Source organism: Amphibalanus amphitrite, unplaced genomic scaffold (genome assembly GCF_019059575.1).
Source record: "Amphibalanus amphitrite isolate SeventyFive unplaced genomic scaffold, NRLGWU_Aamphi_draft 000075F_arrow, whole genome shotgun sequence".
In the NCBI taxonomy this organism is placed as follows: Eukaryota; Metazoa; Arthropoda; class Thecostraca; order Balanomorpha; family Balanidae; genus Amphibalanus; species Amphibalanus amphitrite.
In genome coordinates, this window is record NW_024881571.1 from 1,066,569 (window position 1) to 1,089,927 (window position 23,359).

Sequence of the window (23,359 nt, forward strand, 5' to 3'; positions counted from 1 at the left end):
GGACAGTCCGTGACGACGCTCACGGAGCAGCCGACTGTCTCCGTCACACCGGAACGAAAATGGAACTTTATGACCGTCTCACCGGCCGAGGTCGGGTCAAAATACAGGTGCAGCAGCGGTGGGGACAGTCACTGGAAGCGGAGTTCGAGCCAGGGCGGCGTGTTCGGGGCATCGTCAGAGAAGATCGTTGCTAAGATCGTATACGAACCGAGACCGAGTAAGCTTCTTATATGCTGAGTAGCCTAAAAGGATTTTAGTGGAGATCAATTTATGGTGACAATGCATATGTATGTGAACGGAGTGGACGGCCCGCACGGGTTGATACCGGCCGGGACGGATGTGTGGCAGGGTGAGATACGACCAGACCGAGTTTGCACATTAGATAGGCAATAAATATGTCCGTCTGGGGCTTTTCAAGCACGCTTCGCACATGTCTCGTCAGTGTGTAAGTGTCGTTTCTCAGTTAGGTGCGTAGCCGAGTACGACTGTAAAGGCGCGGCTGCGACCGCGCTCGCCTCGCTCCGGTCTTATGCATGCGCACGTGTGCACTGTGTACATTCACCTGTGCACAGCCGCATGGGCGCCCGGCGACCAGACAGGCCGACAGACCGAGCCCGTCGGCCGCAGACTTATCGTCGGAATCACAGCATGAGTGCCACAAATGGGACGTCCGAACGGGGTGCAAGTGCCAGAATGAGAAACGGCGCGCTCCACCCAGCCCGCGGCCACGATGAAACACTTCATAAATCTGATTTCAATTAACACTTTAACCTCATTAGCGCAAACTGCTTTCCCGGTGAGGAAAGCCGAGCGGTATTTCACGGCGCCGAGTGGGCCGGCTGGGGTGGAGAGCTCTGTCAGCGGGCACGGCTATGAGTTTGTTTGGGTCCGAATCAGACGCGCATGTACCGCTTGACCCGGCGGAGATCGGCGCCGCCGCCTCCTCCGACTCGGCCTCACCTGGCCTGACTTGACCTCGTCTATAGACTGCTTCAGCTGTGTCCGAAACCGGACCCACCATCCAAAATTTACGAGCTGCTTTGAACTTTTGCACTGCAAATGTTTGATAACGATTTCCACGTTCGTCATTTTAGTTGTTCCTGCCTGGCCAGTTTTTCTTGCCACGGTATACCGACATGCCTAAATATAACATGCAAATTTTATTGTTCAGAGGAATTCAGGCCAGTCAACCTTGTGTTGGCATATCGATCCGTTTCAGATAACTCATCCATATTAAATATTCAAATCCAGTTATTTTTCTCATAAAACCAATCTTTAGTCCTAGATATATTGATCAAGCCTCCTTCCACCCTCCAAGCACTGGTGCGGTCTTATGGAGACCCACGCCAGCTGACTGCACGTCTCACAGCAATCACCCTGTAGGCGTGTCGCCTCCTCATGAAACACGAGTCCGAGAGGCGTCTCCGAGGGCCGCCTGCTCAAGATCGACTAGCGCGCGCTGCTTTTTGCCTCAGCTCTCCGGCTAATGGATACTTTGTGCCATCGCCGTTGTAAATTAGTGGCCCGCACTCTTGCCGTGCATGCCTATTGCTCCCTTTGTCCGCACCTCCTTTCTAAATTCAAATTGGAGCCGACAGACGGGGGAATCGGTTGGCGATGGGTCGGACTCGGTTAACGATTACTGACGCCTGCCGACGTCGCTAGATGGTGCCGCTCGCATGTGTGGTCCGTTGTTGCCGCCGGAAGATTTAGGGAGGTGACCGATTTGCATACGAAAAGGAAGCGCTCGCCGAGTGGTGCCTTGGGTGCCGGGTGAGACGAGAGCAAGGCAACGTTTTCCAGGTTTTGAAGAAATTTGTCGGTATGTTGTGAAATAAAATGAAACTACACAAGAATAATATCCACATATAACTATGAGGATATACATAGATGAATAATAGTCGTTGAGATTGGCGTCTTTAAATCCGATCATGGAGTTCATCGTAACCGCTAAAACCAACTCGTTCACCTTTTAAGTTTGTATTTTAGGGAAGCTGTTTTGGGAAACAATTGCATTATATCCCTTTACTATGCTCTTATCCGTGCCCACCCACATGGAAGGCAATTCGGTCTCTGTAATTGTATTTCTTATTTCATTGGTAGGGCACCGGAATGGTCTTATTGCACCCTGTAAACCAGCTGTTGCAGCTGGCCTATCATCCAGCCAGGACTATCCCTATCAGCACACAATAGTCAAACAACTTCCTTATCTTGACCTGCTCAGGCGACTTGCATTGATGCAGAAGTCGTGGGTGTCTATTCCCTCGGTCCGCAGTGCGTCACCCCTGTACCCTGTGTCACCCGGTGACCTGCCCGGCTCACCTCGGTGACCTGCCCGGGTCACCCGGTGACCGGCGGCCGCGGTCGGGTCACGTTCAGTATGCTGCCGCGCGGGTCGCGGTGCACCCTATAATTGCCCGATCGGCCGGCATCCCTGGGCGATTAATGGTCTGCCGATCGGCGGTCGCGGCGGGCGGCGGCCCACCGGCCCGGCCCGCACGCTGACTGTTTGTTCTTAGAGGCACCGTGTTATTTGGCCCGTGATTTACGCCACGGGCCGCAATAATTGCCCCGGCAGAGTCGCGGGCGGCCGGCCGGACGCCACGCTGGTTCACAGACAAATCCGGTGAGACGGATTTGTGTGATGATCTTTGTAACCCTTCCTGACGATAGTATGGCTCTTCCGGTTTTCCGGAGTTAGTTTTTTTTTTACTTTTGCTGGTTATCCTTTTGCTCTAGCTACTTTTACGCACTGCCTTGAATCGCTTCATTATTTTTTTTTTTAGATGTGATGCAGATCGGTCACCAGTCTCTAAGTGTTTTCTTTTCAATCAATCGCTTCTCCCAAAACGACCTTAGCGCGGCTATGACCCACATCCTTCCACCACCTCTACGATACCACCACCCACGGACATCGGTCGCCCGTTCTTTACCGTGCCGGCACCGTTCTGCCGCGGGCCGGGCCGAGCGCCGCGGCGGGCCGGGACTGATTTTAGGCCGGCACCCGCTATCGGCTCATGATCAGTCGGCCGATACACGGGGTAAATCACATCCACTGGCGGCCCCAGTGCAGCGCCGTCATTATCGTGTTAGGGCTAATTTTGCGACTATGAGTGATGGGCGCGCTGAGAGACGCTCTCTTTGGGCGATGGTAGACGGGCTGTGTGAAATGCTGAGGGAGGATAGCAGACAGAGGGAAGGGGGTGAGACGTTGCAAGGATTATTGTTGAATTTGTTGAAAATCAGATTATCATACAACGTCAGAAAATTGAAATAGCAACAAAAGCCTATCCATTTTTTCATGTTGTTCGGGCACCGATCTTTTCCAATGCAATCAATAGGATATTCTTAGCATGCCCATGAACCGTCGTCACATGAAATGCCATCGCTCGATGGGCGGCACCAAATTTCATTTGGACAATAGCCACCGGTCCTTTGCCCGCCCAATATTGGCAGCTGCTGTGCCGACAATGGCTGACAGTTACTCCAGGTGACAGTCGGCGACCGGCTGACAGCTGTGTGACAGCCTGTCATCGCAGCGACTCGGGCTGAGGGGCGGCGACCCGGGCTGACACGCGTGACCCAACCGTTTCTCAGCGTAAGATATATGTATGTGAGCGGGCCCGGTTACCGCACTGTGGCAGAGCACGTGGCTTATGATGGTCACAATGCAGTCAACCGACAGGTCAAGGGATCATCGCTGACAGGCCGGTGTAGGTTTAAATGGATTGTACGGCTCTTGTGGACAGAGAAAAGCGATCGATGAATCGGAAATTATGCTGCGTTTGAAGGATGATGTAGATTTCGACAGTAGTGATCAAAACGCGAACGAAAAAGAATTCAGTGTGTCGTATGTAAGTTGATGTCTTGCATATCGAAAAGAAAGGTATTGGCGCTGACGAACATTGTGCTGTCCTTTTTGTTACGTTTGAAATCCGAGAATTTAAAATGAAAAGTATTAACAAGGCGCGCTCAGATCTCTTTACCTATTTCTTAATCTCAACACTATTGACACCGGTGACCAGACTCGAAGGTTTGATGTGTCCTTATGTTCATTGGAGTGACAGCATTGGCACTAAGCGTTCACTGATCTTTGGCTTTTAACCCGGCAGTTGCTGGGGTATTTCGCCACCCACCGTTTGCTGGGGGGGGGGGGGCGTTAAACGCCCCCAGCCGATAACTCGAGAACCAATAGGCGCAGCGAAACGCACGAGGCGGCAAACGAAAGAACGCGACGAGACGCTTCAGATAAGTACTTTAAAGTTGAATTTTGAGGTCACAGGTCGGGTCAAGGTCAGGTCAAACACCTGCATGGACTTCAGGACTTCGCAATGGGCGCCTCTCGTCATAAACTCTGTCAAAACGGTACACAATCCATCATATAAGGCCTACAAGAGTGTCAGCTCCATGTAGGGGTCAGTCAAGCATAGGTCAGGGTCAAGGTCAGGTCAACCGGGCAGGCACATATCCCCGAAAATCAAAACTGATATTCGCAGCCTGTGACACATGTTTTATGGGTAATTTGGGGCGTAGAACACGATGGTCACATTCATTTTATCATATGTTTACGTGTTTGGTTCAAAAAGTTCAATTTAAGAAATGCATGTATCACGGTCGTGAAGTAGTCACGAAGAATTGCCAAGATTCAGTTCAAGATTTTGGAAACTGCGGAACGATAATCAATAATCGAAGATAGCCATTTGATTGTTCATGGTATTGGCAGTCTAATGGCGTTTACGGCATGTCCGTATGTCTATTCTGTGATTTTATATGATTTTTTGAACATATGCCGTTTTTGGTCGAAAACTCAGAAATCATGACGTCACTAAAACCTCGATATCTCAAAAATTTTCCGACCGATTTTTTTGAAACTTTGTCACAATAAACTTCAATCAATTCCCTACAGGTACCCAAAATTTGGCGCGCCTGCGGCGCGCCATTTTCATGCTATGGCCCGGCGAAAAAAAGTGGGGGCGTTTAACGCCCCCCCCCCCCAGCAACTCGCGGGTTAACTTTTTACATCAATCGAATGACGCGGCAAGTCACGCCTGGCGTACGAGATAGCTGGTAATTGCGAAGCTTTTTGCATTTTACCACGAACGCTGCAAACTAATTTATTTTGCGTCAAGTGGTCGAGAATGAGCTGTGATGCTCGAAGTTATTATTCGAAGTCTTCATATCGCGAGTAAGCCATTACTGAAGGTGTGCATAATGCATGAATATCGACACGTTGTCCACACTTTTTCAGTGGCCTACACATCCCGTTACTACCTGCTCAAGTCAGACTACATTTTCGAGTCTGGATATGGACCGCAGCTCGGCAGGCGCGGCTGCTTTCTACTGGCTCGGCGGCGGCGGCGCGGCCGTTTGACCAACTGCGTGCCCGGGTCATAAACCACGGCACCCCCTACCCGCGTCGGCCGAGCGAGCCCGTCGAGCAGGCGGCGGCCGCCTCAACCCCGTGACCGGAACACAGCTCCAAATAAAACCCGGCGCAGCGGGCCGGGCCCCGCCAGCGTAATAATCGTATCGAAAATGATGGATCCGCCGCATTCTCGGGTGATTTGTTGAATCTCCGGCGTAAAATACGATATCCCAGGAGTGTTTACGGTTTGGGAGGGTTTAAAGGTCACCAATTCCATGCCACGAGTAAATTTTGCCCAGCAGGGGTGGCAACAACACCTCACGGGCTTGTTATACCGTTCCAAATGGGCGCAGGCTCACTGGGTGGACCCAGGAGCGGCCCGGCCGACTAGCCCTCTGCGTCGGCATTACGAAATAGTGATAAACGTGCTGGCCTCTTGTAGGTAGCGATTCATCTCCTGTGGGCTAAATAAAGGTCTGATTAGTTATGAAAACTGAAGGATTTTCCGCGACTGACTGAATTTTATTACCGCCAGAGACGTTGAGGTGTTGTTGCGTTCGTCTCGCAGTGAAAGGATGTCTTGTTGAATAACTTAAAAACTGGACTGTTTTATTTTGTTTTCTTTTATTTTTCATACGGGCTACACTGGGGTAAAAAGTTATTTGTTGAAAATTGATAATCTGATTGCACAAGCCAGGCAGCTTGCTAGTACAGACCCTTCACAGAACTTGAGTCGGTGATGAACCTCAGTCCAAGATTTGCGGTCAGGCAGTGTCTGTGAAGGGCTGATTGTCACACTGCCACCTGTGCCTCAGCTGTAACATCTATCACTGTCACTGGATAGCTAACACTCTGAGACGAACAAATTATTCATGTCACGATTTGAAACATTTTTCGCTTGGAATTTCTCAGCCTCAGTTTTGATGTTTCAGCTTTCACTTTTGTATGACCCTTAGATGGGTTTTGTGGTATAAATGACTCGCTTTGTCGCATTTTGCCGAACATTCTGTTCTGTTGCTGTGACACATAATTTGTTCGCCACTTTGTTGACCACAACACCCATCTACGATATTAACACGCGCACCGACGGGGGTCTGCGCCAACTTCGTTACCGACGGGGGAGGCGGATGACCGCCCCCCCCCCTGAGATCTCGAGAACGAAGCAAGATAGCGACAAGTAGTAAACGGCAAGGGATACGCACGGACAAGGTCTACAATTTTTACTAAGATCATTTTCAGGTCAGGTCAAAGATGACGTCACAGGGGTCAAAAAAGTCAAAATGGCGGCGCTAGGTATGGAGAGAGTTTTTCTCGAATAACTTTCGAACTAGTCAATATAGGAACAAACTGATGACGTAACAGACCTCAAGGTAGTGAAGGTTGATCGTATATGAGGTCATGTATGGTTTATGGGGCCATTCCGACCCGTTTTAGTGGTAAAAACAGGGAGTTGATTTTTCCCCCATTGACTTATAATGGGGAGGTCGAGAAATTGACCTGACCTTAGGTTATCGATATCAAAATTCCGAGATATACAAATTGTAGCTACTAATTAGTTACCCTATAAAACCCTGCGACATTCAAAGGCCTCCGACATCTACTGTAGCTCTGGCACGTAGACAAAGTTGCAAAAAAGTAACTTGAGGTTGGGTCATTCAAAGTGACCTGGTCACCTGACCTTAAAAGTTAGGAGGTTCAAACTTGCACACCATGTGTAAAATTGATGAGAGAATAGTTGTACCAAATTTCGCGTCGCTACGCGCCGCGGTTTTTCCGCTATTTACGAAAAACCTCAGGGGGGCGGATATCCCCCGTCGGTGCGCGTGTTAAATACGTGATGATGCGTTTACTTTTAAATCCTAGATCATAATAGATATAAGTGACATTATTTAAAGACGTTCGTTACAGAACCGTTGAGCTCATTGCTGATAACGCTCATTGCTCAATCAATGCTGTTGCCACCCTGATGCAGCGGCTATATATCCAGCGTGGTGTGATATGATATAGCGTCAGGTAAAATAAGAATCAACGATAGCATAGGTATTCCATATAGGTAATAAACAAACAAGCATATTATAGATAGTTATGCTTATTTATTTCCTTTGATTTCATTGTTGTACCATTTGCTTTCGCGTAGTGAGCTCTTATGTCGCATGTCTATTTAGCTACGTTCTACGTATGAATCAGGGCCTCTGTAGACAGAGGCCCTGATTCATATTGCATTGTCAAATTTGCATGAACATATTCCATGCTTGTACGGCTGCTCTTTGTCTGAGCGATTTTTTTTCTTTCTTTTTTTGCTGGAGTATGCAAGTCTCACAGGATTCAAGCAGCATAGCATGTTGTGCGCTTCTCCACACATCCATCAATACACTGCCCTAACAGCATTAGCCATCTTTTCGTGTCAACACCGGACTTCGATAGGATTACCCGTCCCCGTCCCCAGACCGTTCTGAACAGACCGCCCCGTACCCCCGTCCCAGGAATGACTGCGTCACAGAGAGGGGGGGGGGGGGTTCTGCGGTCCGGGGTCTGTCCTCAGACTGCCACCGTGCAGTCTGGCGGGCTGTGACCTCAGCGGAGACCGCAGCACGACCACCGCAGCCACGGCTGCCTCTCAGGACGGGCCGGGCAAGATGTCATCATCAGGCCTGGAAAACTCCCACCGGTGAACCCAGCAGATGAGTAGCCCCAGAGCAGTGTGGGCGCTGCACGACCAAGAAAAATCGATCGCGGGAGGCCTGCCTGCACACGGCGTACCAATGCATCTCAAATGTCAATACCAACCTACACGTAATTTCGCTAGAAGGATATATGATGGTTGACCCTGGAAATGAATACCCGTGAAGAAAAGAAAGGTGGTATGAATCTCTAACCTGAAGCCCCTGCGTGATAGATTGTACGCGGACTTAAACCTCATTTACTCATAGCTTGAATCGATTTTTAGGCGAAGATATTGGAAGACGGTGGTGCGTGGGGATGCTGTTTGAAACCATTTTCTCCTGCAATTACCAAGATGCGGCTGAAGGTCAGCTCTTACACACCAAGAAAGGTCAGGTCAGATCATTTTAGGTCATATTTTTGTAACAACTGTTGCCAGAATAATTATGGAACACTGGAGGCGGTCTCGACGTGTTTGCCTCGTTTCACCTTTTTTTGCGGCTAGGCCAAAATTATACACTGTGGCCAAAACCTTTACAAGAGGTCATTTACATGATTGACATTTTCAAACAAATAATATATCACTCGAGGCCTTTTGATCCGTCTTAACAATAACGACAAGGGCGTGATTGAAGTGAAATAAATTCCAAAAGAGCAAAGTTCGTGCAAAAATCCTAAAAGCAGAATAATTTGATGGACTTGTCTTCTTTAGGCAATTGCTATTTTGTGGTCATATCGGAGGCAAGAGCTGAAAAGCCCTTCCAATGCGCTATCGAATACGTTTTTAGACTCTGCAGCGGCTGGTTAGGTTTTCCCAGCCTGAAACCTGGGCGGATGAAAAAGAGGATGAAGATGACTTTGTCCTGTTGTCCGGAGGAATAACAGGATAGATGATAATATTTATTAATGAAACACGATTTATTCGGTTAATGACTGCTCAATCCACGCTGCGCTGTGTAGTCTCAAATGGGTTGGATGCTTATGGAAGAAATACGACAGTTTCATGCACATATATTGCCTGCCTAGTTTCGAATAGTGAATTCTGAAAGCGAAAAGGTCTGGATCGATCCCGCGACTGGCCGACCGGCGGCAAACTACAGTCAGATCGGTGTCCAGCTGTGTTATACGGCCGATGTACTGTAGAGGGCGGAACAGGCGTCCACCTGACTCCAGATGACTCTGTCGTTTGCTAACATACGGTGCGGAAATGCATCTCTGGTGTCTATAGGTGGGTACTAGGCTTATGCTCAAACCAAGGGGGCCAGGTAGATACATTTTCTGGCGTACCGGTGCGCAATCATTTGCAGGTTAGCTTGGCAGGACTGCCCGTGCAACACATGCCCTACACAACCTACGAATTGGCTGTTTTCTAAAAAGGTGAGAAAAAACCTAAGCAGGCTTGACATCTGTCCTCACTCCTCATTAAATTCGCAGACCAGCCCATATGCGTCCCTCATTGCTTTATCGTAGCTTGGCTGATTGCCATCCAAAAAGACAGTCAACAGAAGCAAATATCCTCTCCCCCTGATAATATCCGCTTTGAGTGGCTAGTTTTGTTTGTTTTGTTTTGTTGGGTTAGGCCCTTTCGGTCTGACAAGACCATTGCAGAGCCGGAAGGATGATAGGAATTAGGGGGAGACATTGGTCTGGGCAGGCACCCTAGTGAGTTGCCGGGGCTGAGCCCGTCCAGAGGACAGGCCACCCAACCCCAAGGCACTCACTGCACCCCGCTACGGGATGCGCTCCCTCAGGAGCAGCGGTACCGCTCGAAGGGAGCAGCCCGCATGAGATAAAGTTGCCTGTCCAGCCCGGAGGGGGGTTGCGGCGTGGAGGAGAAGGATTTCAGTATCCTGAGGATAGAAGCACGGAACGGTGAGTGGCTAAGTTATCGGCCCTTTCTCTTCCTACCATTGATTGGCTCATCCACTGCGGCACACCAGTCCGTGGTGGACTTAACTGCCTCTATGATTCTATATCCCTCAGCCCAATATTGAATGCCTTATTTCTCATAGATATTTATCATATCATTCCACGACCCCTAAGTGGTCTAAACAGACCCATAGTGCCTAACGAAAACAAATTGAACAAACAATGTGCCGATGCGTATCATCTTCGCCTTCCGTTCCGAGGCTCCCGTCTCGGGCTCTCGGCCCAGTCGGCTGGACGCGGCGGCTGCCGAGAGAGGGCAGCACCAGACTCTCAGTAAGATGTGTAGAGGACGCCGACAAACCATTCCCCGTGCAGGAATTCGCTGCCGACGCGTTCTCTATACCGGTGTGGTCCCTTTGAGACGGGAAGGTGACCTCACATAGGACTACAGGGTGTCCCATAAGTTCGTTCTCACCTAAATTTTACGTTTATAGGCTCTCTTGCTTAAAGGCACGCTGAAATTGGTTCGTAATTGAGCTTACGTGGTTGCCATGGCTGGTAGCAATATGCTCCACAGTAATTAATTTCTGTAGACAAAATAGTTTTTGCTAGAGAGCCCGCTTCCTACAGAGACGGGTAACGCCGCAACATTAAGGTCTCCGATACGGGTACGTCTCGGTATTTAGTCAGCACGTGACCATTCTCGACGATTGAGGGTGATTGAGGCCTACCAGTCTGTAGCCAATGTCCATCGCTAACTGGACGCACAGTTAGCAAGTGACGCCGATGATTTGTCGGGAGTCAATCACTGCAAGTTTATTCTCTTTCCAGTCAGCCCTCAGGAGTGAGCCATGTGGCCAAAACTGTGTGGCGCCAAAGTGGCCATCAAAAAGGTCAAAGGGCTAGAAAGTTGGTAAGCAGACTTTTCAGGATGGATTACCAGCTGTCTAAGAGTATTCTTTCGGGGTACATAACTCAAGGGTACTTAAGCTTTGCTTACCGGAGGGCTCAAAACAGTCAAAAACGTCTTAAAATGGCCAAACATGAGTTTCGTTATGCCTGAGGCTAAAAAACTAGAGGGCTGAGGACGTCAATCAGGTCATCTGGACTAACTAGTCCACGTTCGAGATGAAACACCCGTCCAAACCCGAAAACAACCCCGTAAGGGCGAAGGAGGCCTCCGTTCCGTCCCGTTATGTTCATATGCAAAAGGCCAGGGTCACGGTATTGTGAGGTTATAGGCGTCCAGACGCTGACCAGGTTCCGATTGGTACTCCAGAAACAGTTTTGGGAAGCAGAATGCTTTCCCAAGAACATCTAGGAGGAGTTTCAGCCTTCAAGCTGAGCTCGAACCGCGAGTATGAACACATTTATAGAGGAGAAAATGGCATCCGGAAGGTCGTAGGCCCAGCTTCAGGCAAGACAGTGCATCAGTGCACAGGTCAAGCAAAGCTTAAAAGCAGTGCAAGGTGACTGTGACAGGCGTTTGTGGCAAGATCACATGCCAGGCAACTCATCGGATCAAAATTTCATAAAAATTCGTTGGTTATACTGAACTTGAGGCTCGTCGAAGCGAAGTGCTGTTCCAGCCTCGAGGAGCTCACGGCGCACGTCAATTCAGTCTGGGCTAACTTCAAGCCTGCTAAGCAGCCAAACCTGCCAGTTGGCATGCCGCAGCATGTATTCATGTGTTTGCCTATTAACTGGGGAGCACAATGAGGGGTCATAAATATATCAAAACGCAATGTACTTTGTTTCACATGCAAATATAATGTGAGAACGAACTTATGGGACACCCTGTAGAGCAGTGTTCGCCACGGGCCGGGCCAGCCCAACGGGCCACGGGCCGGGCTGGGCTACGGGCTGGGCCGGGCCCCCAAATATCAATAGTTAACGGGCTATGGACGGGCCGGGCCAAGAACTTTGTGCACTATGGGTTTTGCGACTAATGTCAATTTAAGAAAATTTGGAAACTGATGCAAACAAAACCCACTGGGAAAATACAAAAACTAAACCAAATTTAAGCAATGTGAAAGAAAACCTACTTGATATTGAATTTTGGGAATCTTGAGAATTATCCAATATCACATCATGTCACACATAGGAGGGTTTTCATAAAAATTCCGCAACCAAAAAGATCAGAGAATCTCTAGCATCATTAGTTTGTTAATAAAAGTTAAAATGTAGTCATCAGAACAACTTACTTAGCACTACAACTCCAAAAACTAAGAAGCCACTCAACAATGATGGGCTACAGGGCTACATTAAGTTAACACTTATATATGGCGATAGTGAGACAATTCCAACACAGTCTTTTTTCCTTCACCGACGGCTTTTTAACGAACAGAACCTTAAAAGGATACTCACAAAACACACTGTAAGTAACGAGGAACTCTACAGAGTATTTCGCGATGAAAGCTTCTTTAAATGTCCATAAATTTGTCAAAATAAATCACAACAAACCAGCCCCTTCTCAACAAAATGTGCAATCATGGCGGCGGCGCTATGTTTATGTGGCGGCATCTAGGTAGTATACACAACAGTATATCAAATAAATACGTTTTTTAAGTGAGTATCAAGGTGAAAACAAAATTAAACCAATAAAAAATAAAACCAAAATCACGAAGTCTGAAAACTCGAACGAAAAACAAAACAAAAACTTGATCATATATGTTTTATTATACAATTCGTCAGAATCGCTACCTGCCGCAGCTGCGACAATCAAGAAGTGTTCGCTCATTTTCGATTGATGATGATGATGCGTACAAGTCGCAAAAGTACCCAATGACATTTCAAGCTTACCATGTTTTCTGCTTACGCTGCTAGCGATATCCATATCTTGAAAAGAGCCTAACATAAAATAGCAAGGAAAGTAGCAGATAGTTGTCCACAGAGATTCGGTTGACACGTGGGCATGAATTGAAAATAGATTAAATTAGTTTTGCTGATAAATGGATGGATTTTCTCTTTTTTTGGAAGACAGTGCTAAAGTTAGTGTCACCTATTTTGTATGCTTTCTCAGGCTTTTGATATTGCAGCATCTATGGAGTGAATTTAACAGCAAGGTCAATCCCAGACAGATTCATCAATTCCCATAAGTCAAGCTTTTTTTCTGCTGGTAAGTGCTGGGAAGTATAGAGTATGTTGCAAATACTTCCTTCAAGTATGCATTAGAGTCACCAATTATTAATGATAATGTTCACACACATCAGCTTGCAAGATAACTTTACTCATAGAATGTAGTTAATATAATCACAGTAGGCGGAACTATGGTCATGAGTACCCAAATATAGGAACGTTCCCATTTTTGGGAACGGAGTTCCCAAATATGGGAACGGGCGTTCCCATTTATGAGAACGGAAGGCAATTTTTCGGCCGTTCTCCCACTAAAACTCAAAAGTGCATCACGTCTCAAAAAAGTGCACGCTGATTTAAGTATCTACTAAATCTCCATAAAGTTATCTTTAATCTGACCGTGGAACAAGGAAATTTACCGTGGAATGATATTTTTAATGATTTTTTGAAAATGACAGAATGGTGGAAATATGGGTTATACGACATTTAACATGCAATTTTAAGGAAAATGAAGCATTTTTTAGTATGAGGTAAAGTATAATAATTTTCGCCTGGTTATGAACTTTCATACTATCGACACCAGATGCTGACAAATGCAAGCGAAGACGCGGACGGTCCCGAGGTAATATTGTTGACTTTTGTGTCGGGGCGGACGACCGCGTGGAACGGAGTGAATTTACCGAGCTACTGTTGTAAACTCAGTTTAAGCGGTTGAAAATTATCCAGCTGTATTTTATCATCCCGGAAAGACATATTTTATTTGGATGCTAGCTGTTTAGAGTTGTTTTATAAGGAGCGTCATGAGCGTGGTTTTTGTCTTCCGTGTTTCTAAGCGTGATCGTTTTGGGGGAATTTCTCTTATATAGCTCGCTCTGTGTGGCTTATTTATAATTTTTATGCTGATTTCGGTAATTCCTCGTGCCCATCCTACCAGGCCTTTTGCCACGTACACTCATCAAGAAAGGAAAAAACTAGATTTTCATTGGGACTAGGTGTTTTGAGGGTGTAACATATTCAGCGTTCCCATTTTTGGATACTTCCTTGTACTCGTCAACTATCGGTGATAAACAGACAGGTGCTTGACATGTCTCCACCCTCAGCGCGGACGGTGGATATAGGTATGGAAGACCTTGTTGAACATCGCTGAGCGTTGTGAATTACGTAATCCTGCAGAGGGGGGCGTGCCCGCTGCGAGATCGACGGGAATAAAAGCGCAGAAGACCGGGCGAAACATGCGACGGTCTTGCCGGAAAGGTCATCTGATGATTGTTGCGTTAACAATAATTTGCGGCGTTGGACGTGATGCTTGTTAATGAAAAGAGCCCCTGAAAGGCGTCGGTGAAATCGTTCCCAATTTTGGGTACGCCGTTCCCATAATAAGGAACGCTTGCAGCGCCAGTGTACGAGAGCGTTCCCAAATTTGGGCTCGCGGCCCGGATGATGGACTGCTTTAGAAATAGGGGAACGATTTGAAACTACGATGGGCCTTACAATATCAAACTCTTTCCCAACAATATTGAGACAAATATCAGGCGGTTCACGATCGTTTTATATTTTTTGGACGTCTTTTAACGGTTCTTTTTCTTGTTTTAAATAATGCCTACATGGCGTTCCCATATTTGGGTTTATCGTTCCCAAACATGGGAACGAAAATGCGTTCCCGAAAATGGGTACGCTTGACCATAGTTCCGCCTACTGATCATGTAAACTTTTTATAGGTGTGTAATCATGACCTAATTGACTGAGGTGCTTGCTGTTACTGTTAAAATTTGTGCCATAGGTGCTTGAAATGATTATATTCATTGAAAAGAAGGGAGTCATGATTGCCATGTTAATATTCATGCAATTTGAATTGTTCTCAAAATAGTGTAATCAATCATGCTTATTATAGCCATAGACTAAGACAATAACTAGATTGCTATTTTTGACGGGCCGGGCCGGGCTGGGCTTGGAATATTTGCCAAGAGCGGGCTACGGGCTGGGCCGGGCTCTGAACCCATGGGCCCGGGCTGGGCTAGGCTGGGGATTTTGGGGCCCGTGGCGAACACTGCTGTAGAGAGCCGTCTGAGATCGCTTTGGGGTCCTTCAAGATACCTAGAGTGGGTAGGGCCCCTGTGTGACCTCCTAATGTGACCCCCTGAAGTGAGGACATTGCCATGGAACCTCTGGATTGACGCGGAAATCCAGGAACTCTAGTGGGGTGCGGGTTATAATAAATCAAGTCAAGTCTATCAGAAGGATGGTAGGTAATAGGTATACCGATTTCGTATATACGGTGTGGTTATGATAAAAGATGTGTCTAAGGTATACGCATGCCTAAGTAAGAATACCTAACCTTAACCCACTCCGGACCTATTGGTTTTCTACATACCTACGCGCCGGCCGAGGGGGGGGGGGGCGAGGGTACAACCACCCTCACCGTTTCGCCCCTGATGGAGCTAGAGCGTCGTGCAAAAAAAAACGAGCGTGTTTGCCGTTACGAGACGCAGCGACTGGTACCCGATTTTTAGGTCTCATGTCAACCGGTGACCTCTGAAGTCAGGTCAAGTGACCCAAGGCACGGTTTCAGTTTCTCATAAATAGCTTCGCAAAAAAGGTCGCAGAGCCGCTATTTTGGCATCAACGTGTTTGCCTCGCTCAGGCGTGTCGAGTTGTATACTTTTTGTTCGGGTGAGGTCAACTTGAGGTGTTGACCCTGGGTCAAGGTCAGGTCAGCACCCCCAGGTCACGAAGCTGGTCGAAGGAGCAGGAGGTCATGTCGCATATTATTCGATTCTGCAGGCCTTCCTGAGCCCACTGCAGTGGGCGAGTCGGGGAAGCCACCAGTGCACTGGTGGCTTTCCCGACTCGCTAGCTCAATTTGATCGGGAGTTCTTATGACGAGAGTCGACTCTTATGACCCAAGTGACGCATTCGGTGACATCATCTGAGTTTGTGATCTTAACTTTAGCTGGTGATCTAACCTCAGGTCACTCAGCTTAGGTATTTTAATTTTGTTTTCAGTCCATATGCTTCGTATTCATGCTCGTTATTTTTATTATCTCTCAATCTCAACTCTACCCTTAGCGGCTATGTCAAGGTTACGTCCGTAACGTCGAAGTGCCGTATGTACAGGCGTCTATGTATGGATTTAAGCCAGCCCTATGACATCACTTAGGTCCATTTTTCTACAAAAGATGTCGAATTGATGGGTTAAAATATATACTGAAAGTTTCGCTCTCCTATATCTAAGCGTTCCTCTATCGGAAATATTCGTACGGGACGAGCTTCCACCCCCACAACCCCCCCCCCCCCGAGTCCACGAGTTTTCATTGCCGAATTGCCAAGACATTTAACCAGTATCCGTCGCATGTGTTGACTTTTTTATTTGAGATAAAGCTTATTGGCCAAACCTGCTGACACTACTTAAGGTAATATGGAGCTTGCATGCCAATGATGCATGATCAGTCGTGCTGAAATAAACGGTGACACACCGTACCTATAATTTTACGATTTTTTTTGTGAAATACTATCTTCAGGTCCTTCGCAAAAACGATTATATCATATGTCACGAGAAGAAGAAGCCGGAAGGTTGAAGGCGCACTACTCACACGACTCATCCTATATCGACCAAATCTACCAGAGTTTCAACCGCAAACTTCCAGTCTTTGTTCACACTTCCGTACAAGTCTGCAATCATATATGAGGTCACGTCGCACGCGTAGAATGACTAGTAAAAATGAATTCCGTGTCGGAAAGAGGAAGGAATGACTCACAGGTCTTGACTCTGTGTTGCACAATGGTCTCGATCCCAGATTACCATTGTGGCACACCTGTGACGTGTTTGAAGGCGGTAAATCCCTAACCGCGGGGTCGCGGTATGACAGGCCTTGTGACGTGAGATGACTGCCAGTTTCCCTCTCTCTGCGGTGGTCCTGCAAGCGTTGGTTATACTCTAATGTATACCAGTGGTGAATCATTTCGGCCAGAACTTCAAACGAAAGGCATAGTCGCGGGAACCGAGGGGGAGGCAGTGGGGACAGCCTGCCCCCCGAACTCTGGGGCCCAGGGGGCGGTGCCCCCACAACTTTGAGACGGAATACCGCACTTTTTTGCCAATGTTTTCTTTTTTTGTTAAAAAAAGGAATAAAAATAAGTGGCCCTAGATTTGGGGGTATTCTACTATAGGTCGATCTCTATTATCGTGCCCGGGTGCGGGGGAGGCGTTTTTTTTTGTTCTACGTGCCAATTTCTTCTGTTTGCGTAAGTAAAGAAGAACGGCGAAACCTGGCAAAGCTTATAATGTATGAATTATGCATCGTGTGTGGAATTTTTGACCCCAGATCACATGAGGTCAGCACACCAGGTCAAGTTGTACCAACATGCGATATTCGGGACGCTGTCACTGGAGCGGTGCCACCTATTGAATCCGGATCTCGCCTGGACGTGACGTGAAAGGAAGTTTCTCTCGTCTCTCTCTCTCTCTCTCTCTCTCTCTCTCTCTCTCTCTCTCTCTCTCTCTCTCTCTCTCTCTCTCTCTCTCTGTCTCTCTCTCTCTCTCTCTCTCTCTCTCTCTCTCTCTCTCCCTCTCTCTCCCTTTCCCCTCTCTCTTTCTCTCTCTCGCTCTCTCCCTCTTTCTTTCTATCTGCTTTAGTCTATAATGCCCTGAATTAAGAGTTTGGCCTATGTTTTTATTTTCTCCCTATCCTCCACGTCATTTCAACGTTATATCTTCGCCAGAAAGGAGTAAACGTAGGAGAGAGAAAGAGAAAGAGAGAGCAAGGGAGAGAGAGGGAGAGACAGAGGGAGAGAGATGGAGAGAGGGAGAGAGATGGAGAGAGGGAGAGAGATGGAGAGAGGGAGAGAGAGAGAGAGAGAGAGAGAGAGAGAGAGAGAGAGAGAGAGAGAGAGAGAGAGAGAGAGAGAGAGAGAGAGAGAGAGAGAGAGAGAGAGAGAGAGAGAGAGAGAGAGAGAGAGAGAGAGAGAGAGAGAGCTTTGTGCGAAGCCCTCGGTCCAGTTTAGGTGCAATGTGGACACCGATGCGTGCCCATTCGTGAACTTGAACTATCCGACAAATCACCGTGAAATATGTCATGTAAAAACTCTGCGTGAAGATGCGTAAAATATGTGTGAACTAATCGTGTATATGCGTGAACTATATGTATAGTCGTGCTATTTGCGGAAGCCTTCCAGCTTGTACCCCGAAATGGAACGACTTGGCAAGACAAAATGGTGTTCAAAAGTACAGCGTGTCAAGGGGGGAGGCCTTTATGACTTGTCGCAGCGTTTTTTTTTTTTACGTTGTGTCTTGACGACCTTCTGTCGTGTGTGGTCGGGGGGGGGTGGATAGGGGGGTCACAGGGGGGGTCGGGGTCCACCGACCCAAATACCTGCATGTTACTGTACTGAACACAAAAACCGGCCTTAGAGCGCGGAAGACGTCCACACAGCATGACATGCATTTACCGCGCTAACCTGCGGGAGGCGCGACTTTGTGGGCGGCGGGTGAACCCTGATTCCTCTTACTCGAGCACTCGGCGGCTCGGCCAGGCCCGCTGAGGCCGCACCAGATTGTCGCATATCGCGGTCGGCCGGGACGCTTGGTCGATGTGGATGACAAACAGGCGGGTACCGGGTCGCCCCCGGCGCCGGCTGAGGCAGTGGGGCAGCCCGGCCGGGACGCCCCGCCCCCTCCCAGTGACGTCATGGCGAGTGGAGCGCGTGCGCCGGCGGCGCCGGGCCGGGAGTTTAACTCGGGCCGGCCGGCTAGCACCGCGCGCCGTCCCGCGCTCCAGTTTTGTTTGTCCTCTGTTACGGTTCTGTTCCGGTTTATTTGGCTCTTCACCATGGCTGCGTTGAGTTTTCTTCTGCTGCTGCTTGGATTACAAGCCACAGGTGAGTTCAGGTTCCGACCCCACCGGGCCGATCGCTGAGGGCTGCCGTACCTACCGCAGCTCTGATCGCCCCCCATTTCTTATAACGAGGTATGGCATTGATCAATGATTTCAAGTTCTCCAAAAATTTAGCGACCATAGATCATTTTCAGCAAAAGATAGTGCTGTTAGGTGTGATCATCACCATTTGTGATTTGGGTCTGGTAATGGAAATTAGGTCTGGGTAGTGGGTTGGCAATTCTGAAATAATATAAAATACCGCTGCCGTCTCGGCAGCAAACGTGTGTCTGGAAATCACAATTACTGAACTTGAATATTGATTGTCTCTAGTGTTTATACCTACAGGTCGGGAGAAAATATGCCCTCCCTGTTTTTCACATTAAATATTAGGTATCCATCTGCATCGACATCGCATCGGTTAGTTTCTTGTTCCATCGGTTAGTTTCTCGCTATCGACCTGCGAAACTCTATGATGCTGAGACCGGTCCGGAATCCCAGTGGACCGGAACTCTGCGAGTAAGAGCGAAAGTGCTGCTGCCGGGGGCGGTGAAGGTCAGATGAGAGCGGGTCCGTGGCCGTGCCGGCCGCCCTCCGCGCACCTGTCACTGGCCGGCGCAGATCGTGTAGTGGCTCGGCCCTCAGCTGGACCACTCAGTCATTATCAGGTGCCTTTTTTGATTTGCATTCAATTTATCAGATGATTTTAGGTGCAATATTACGTAAATTACTTACATTTGCTTTGATTTGGAAGTTTCGTAAGGGTTCCTACATAAGTGACCTGCATATTACTCAACATTTCTGCGATCTAGGAAATGTGTCAATCTGTCCTCAATTGCAGCACTTTGTCCTCACTTGAAACGATCTAACAATGTTTGTAGAGCAAATCGAGACACAAATCTTCATTCCGCTCCAATAGCATTGTCTGGAGAACAGTTACAGGAGAAAAGTGGGAGGCCGACGGAAAATGGTTCTTTCCTGCTACGATCGGATAATGAGAACCGCCAATCATGCAATTATCTTAGAAATGGTTTGTAAAGAGCTAAATCCACGGTTCTCTCTCATTCTCGGTTCTCGGTTCTTTCCTTTCCATTCCTTCGCTTTCCTGCCTTACTTTTTAAGCTTAGGTGTGCCACTGTGTCGAATGATTTGGTTATCTGTGCAGAATGTCTTTTAAGCATTATGTTTAGAATTAGATATAGACATGATAAAATAAGATATTGCATTCGTTATAAGCAGTCGTATTTGTCAGAAACATTTTTTTATCTTAAAGCTGTTTAATTCCTACCCTGACTACGTCATACTATATTTATTTTTCGGCAGTTATCCTTCCTAGACAAGTGTCAGTCTGAAACAGTCGTTGCCCATTGACTGGTGGTGTCTTATCAAGCTGTGTGAAAATAGGAGTGATTAACTTCCACATATATACTGCATGGGGCTGCCCAGTGCCGGTCGAGTCCAACTTCAAAAATTGGGCCAGGCACCCATCAAATGGATGAAAACTCAACGGTCTAGCTAACAGAAATCGAATCGGCACGCTTCGCTTGCAAATCAGCTCTGGGTCGATGCTCTTGAATTTCTGCATCTGGTGCGCGTCGGAAAGTCTGGGAACCGATAAGTCGTATAAAAAATCGTAACGGAAAAACAACAAGACAACGAGAACGAAGACCACACCAAGACAACGCGGACGGACGAGCAAACAGAACCCCAAATGCAGCAATCTGTGGTGGCCCGTAAGCCGATTTACCAATTACCAATTACCGAGATACCTCTTTAGCTGACCTATCCACGGTGTTTCATACGCTTTCGCAAAATTTCATCACTGATATGACAGCCAACATCCGCAGCCGGCGTGCCCAGCCAGCTGCGGGTATAGGCTGTCATATCAGTGGCGAATTTCAATTTCTACAGAAGCGTATGGGACACCCGCAATGGGTCAGCATAAGGAACGGTAGGTAATTCGAGATAACTGTCGAGCTTCCTGGCTTTCAGCCCCCGGTATCTACATGCGGAAACAGGATATCGTCTATCTATCCTGTTGACAATTATTCGGGAGAAGGGCCGCTGTTGCAGTGAGTGCTTCCTAGAGATGTCAATCGGATACCAACTTTTTGGCATACCGATACCAAACCGATACCAACTTGGTATTTGGTATTTCAATCGTAATGTGTTTGGTATTTTGTTGGTATCATAAACCCTCACTAATGTATAAGAGGCTAAGAAATCGGTAAAAAGTTGGTATTTCCCTGATCCCTCATTTTCCCAAGTTGGTTTGGTTTCGGTATTTTCCCGTGGTTTTGGTTGGTATTTGGTTTGGTATCGGTATTCCGATTTTCTGTAATTGACATCACTAGTGCTTCCTGTACTGTCTTCTGCTCGACTTCCAACTTGATTTTGTCAAAAGCATTGACAAACCGAAGAGGTGGACGAACTCTTCCAGCGGAGCCTTCCACTGTCGAAAATGATGCAGTATTGATCTCTTGTACGTGATCAAATAATGCAGTGCTCATCACAAACCGTCGACATAGACATGCATGAGCTGATCATATTTCGAGCTCATCCGCAATGTCGGAACCTCTGTTGGGCGCCGCGCCGCATGACGCTGCTTTGAACCGCTGGCGATGTTGCAACTTGGGCGCCACCCCGGGTCGGTCTTATCACTACCCTCAGCGCTTACCTTGCTCGGTATCGGGTGGAGGGCATCCGGTGGTGAGCCGCCGACCGGAGACGTGATGGGGAGCGCGCGGGGCAGGGGAGGGGTGCGCCGGTGAGCCGCCGACCGAGCCGCGCCGTTCCGGACGCGGGCCCGCCCACCGCCCAGTGAAAGTACCGCCTCCGCCGCCGCCGGTACTGGAAGGTCGGCCCAGGGACGCCGACGCACCTCAAGGCCCCCGGGGCGCTGACAAACAACCGGCGCATCGCTGCCGGCTTCCGCAGGCGCCCTGGGAGGGAGGTCTCTTCCTGCCGTGGGCGCTGACCCTCAGCGCGCTGCGGTGGGGTTGATTGGTAGCTGGTCATAGGGAAATGTTCAACGCGAGGACGCATTTCGGTGGATAACAGAGAGCTAAAAAATTGTTCCTGACATCGTTTGATGGTCCAGATATCAATAACATCATTTTGCTACGTGGAATGATTGTCTGTGGTAGGTACTTTTATCGGCTTACTAAACGCAAATAATATCTTAGTTTGAATTAGCTATAATAAATACTTCATTCATTTTTACCTGATTTCCAACAAATTCACAGTTTCTTTTTTATATTCCAAAATACAACTTTTGCCCTCCAGGCTTAGCATTTGATCGAGAAACATGTATTCACATTTATAGAGATTAGATCGCATGAGCACGCGCGGCTTCAAACCATATAAAATATTATTTTGAATCAATGGTAAGGCGACTAAATGGTCACAGAAACGAGCTACACCTTATGAAACTCGACTAAATGGTTATGCAATTGGGCACGTAATCAAACGACAGTTTGCACGCAACAAAACATGCGATGCAAGCGCCGTGAAAGTATCATGATTATCAAAGCCCAGTCTGTCACGATACAGCCCCCTTCATGTTCTCGTAGTACATGGTGACCGTCATATCGCCATGACGCCAGCAACCGGTACTTCCTATAACACGTCAGATGACCGTGGGAGCCCGCAGTCTGTCTGAAACACACCTCCGCCTGCTCTGAGTCACAACTGTGCCTGGTCGAGTCTGGATCACAGAGCAGCGTCGTGTCTGTTTCCGATGGTGGATCTGTTTAGTTCAGAAGATAATTTGATATTTTAGGTTTCAGCTGTTCCATTTGATTCCTCGTGTGCTTGCTTTTCGGGTGTTTAACCCTCGCCCATGTAGGGGGGGTTGGTGCAACCCCCCCCCCCCCTGAGGCTTTTCGGAAATAGTGCAAAAACGGCGGCGCGCAGCGCCGCCAAATTTTGGGTACCTTATGGGGCAAACCTTGCGCATCTTTTGATAAAAAAAAAAATTTGACCGGGTCATGTCAGGTCACGGAGTTATGACGTCACAAAGGGAACAGCCTCCGGCCGGATTTTCACAAACTGAGTGCCAACGCCCGAGGTTTCCTGCCGGTGGTACGGACATCGGTTGATGGATCGTGATGAAACTTCCCATGCATGTTGGGGCAAGTATTGGCTATCATATGGTATAAGAAACTTGACCAGGTCAGGTCAGGTCACGGAGCTATGACGTCACAAGAGGAACAGCGTCCGGTACTATTTTTGAAAAGCGCCTGAACCACTATTTTGCTAATTCTTGTCACCTCAATGGGAATATGCAGCAATATTAGCTTCTATAGGGAGAAAATGGACCTCCCAAATCCAAAAATACAATCAGATTTCAAAAATTTAAATTTTGATTTTTCGAATTTCTGCCGCCGACTGTGACCTTGCCGACTTCCGGCGCTCCCAACGCGCCATTTTTAGAGCTAGGGAAACGAAATACATACCAAACGATAGAGAATTGATCAAGGAACACGATAGTGAAGGTTTCAAGTCGATATCTCCCACC

The 23,359-nt window shown here is 47.9% G+C and overlaps 1 protein-coding gene across 1 annotated transcript in view; it reads left to right on the forward strand.

The window, feature by feature from the left end:
* Positions 1-18,487: 18,487 nt before the first annotated feature.
* The window catches only part of LOC122379312 (protein Skeletor, isoforms B/C-like), a 45,345-nt gene continuing 40,473 nt past the window's right edge, over positions 18,488-23,359 (forward strand). Inside the window, exon 1 of the mRNA XM_043361402.1 lies at positions 18,488-18,844. Within this exon, the coding sequence (XP_043217337.1) occupies positions 18,655-18,844 (190 nt within the window). The 5' untranslated portion in view covers positions 18,488-18,654. The remainder of the gene's footprint in view (positions 18,845-23,359) is intronic.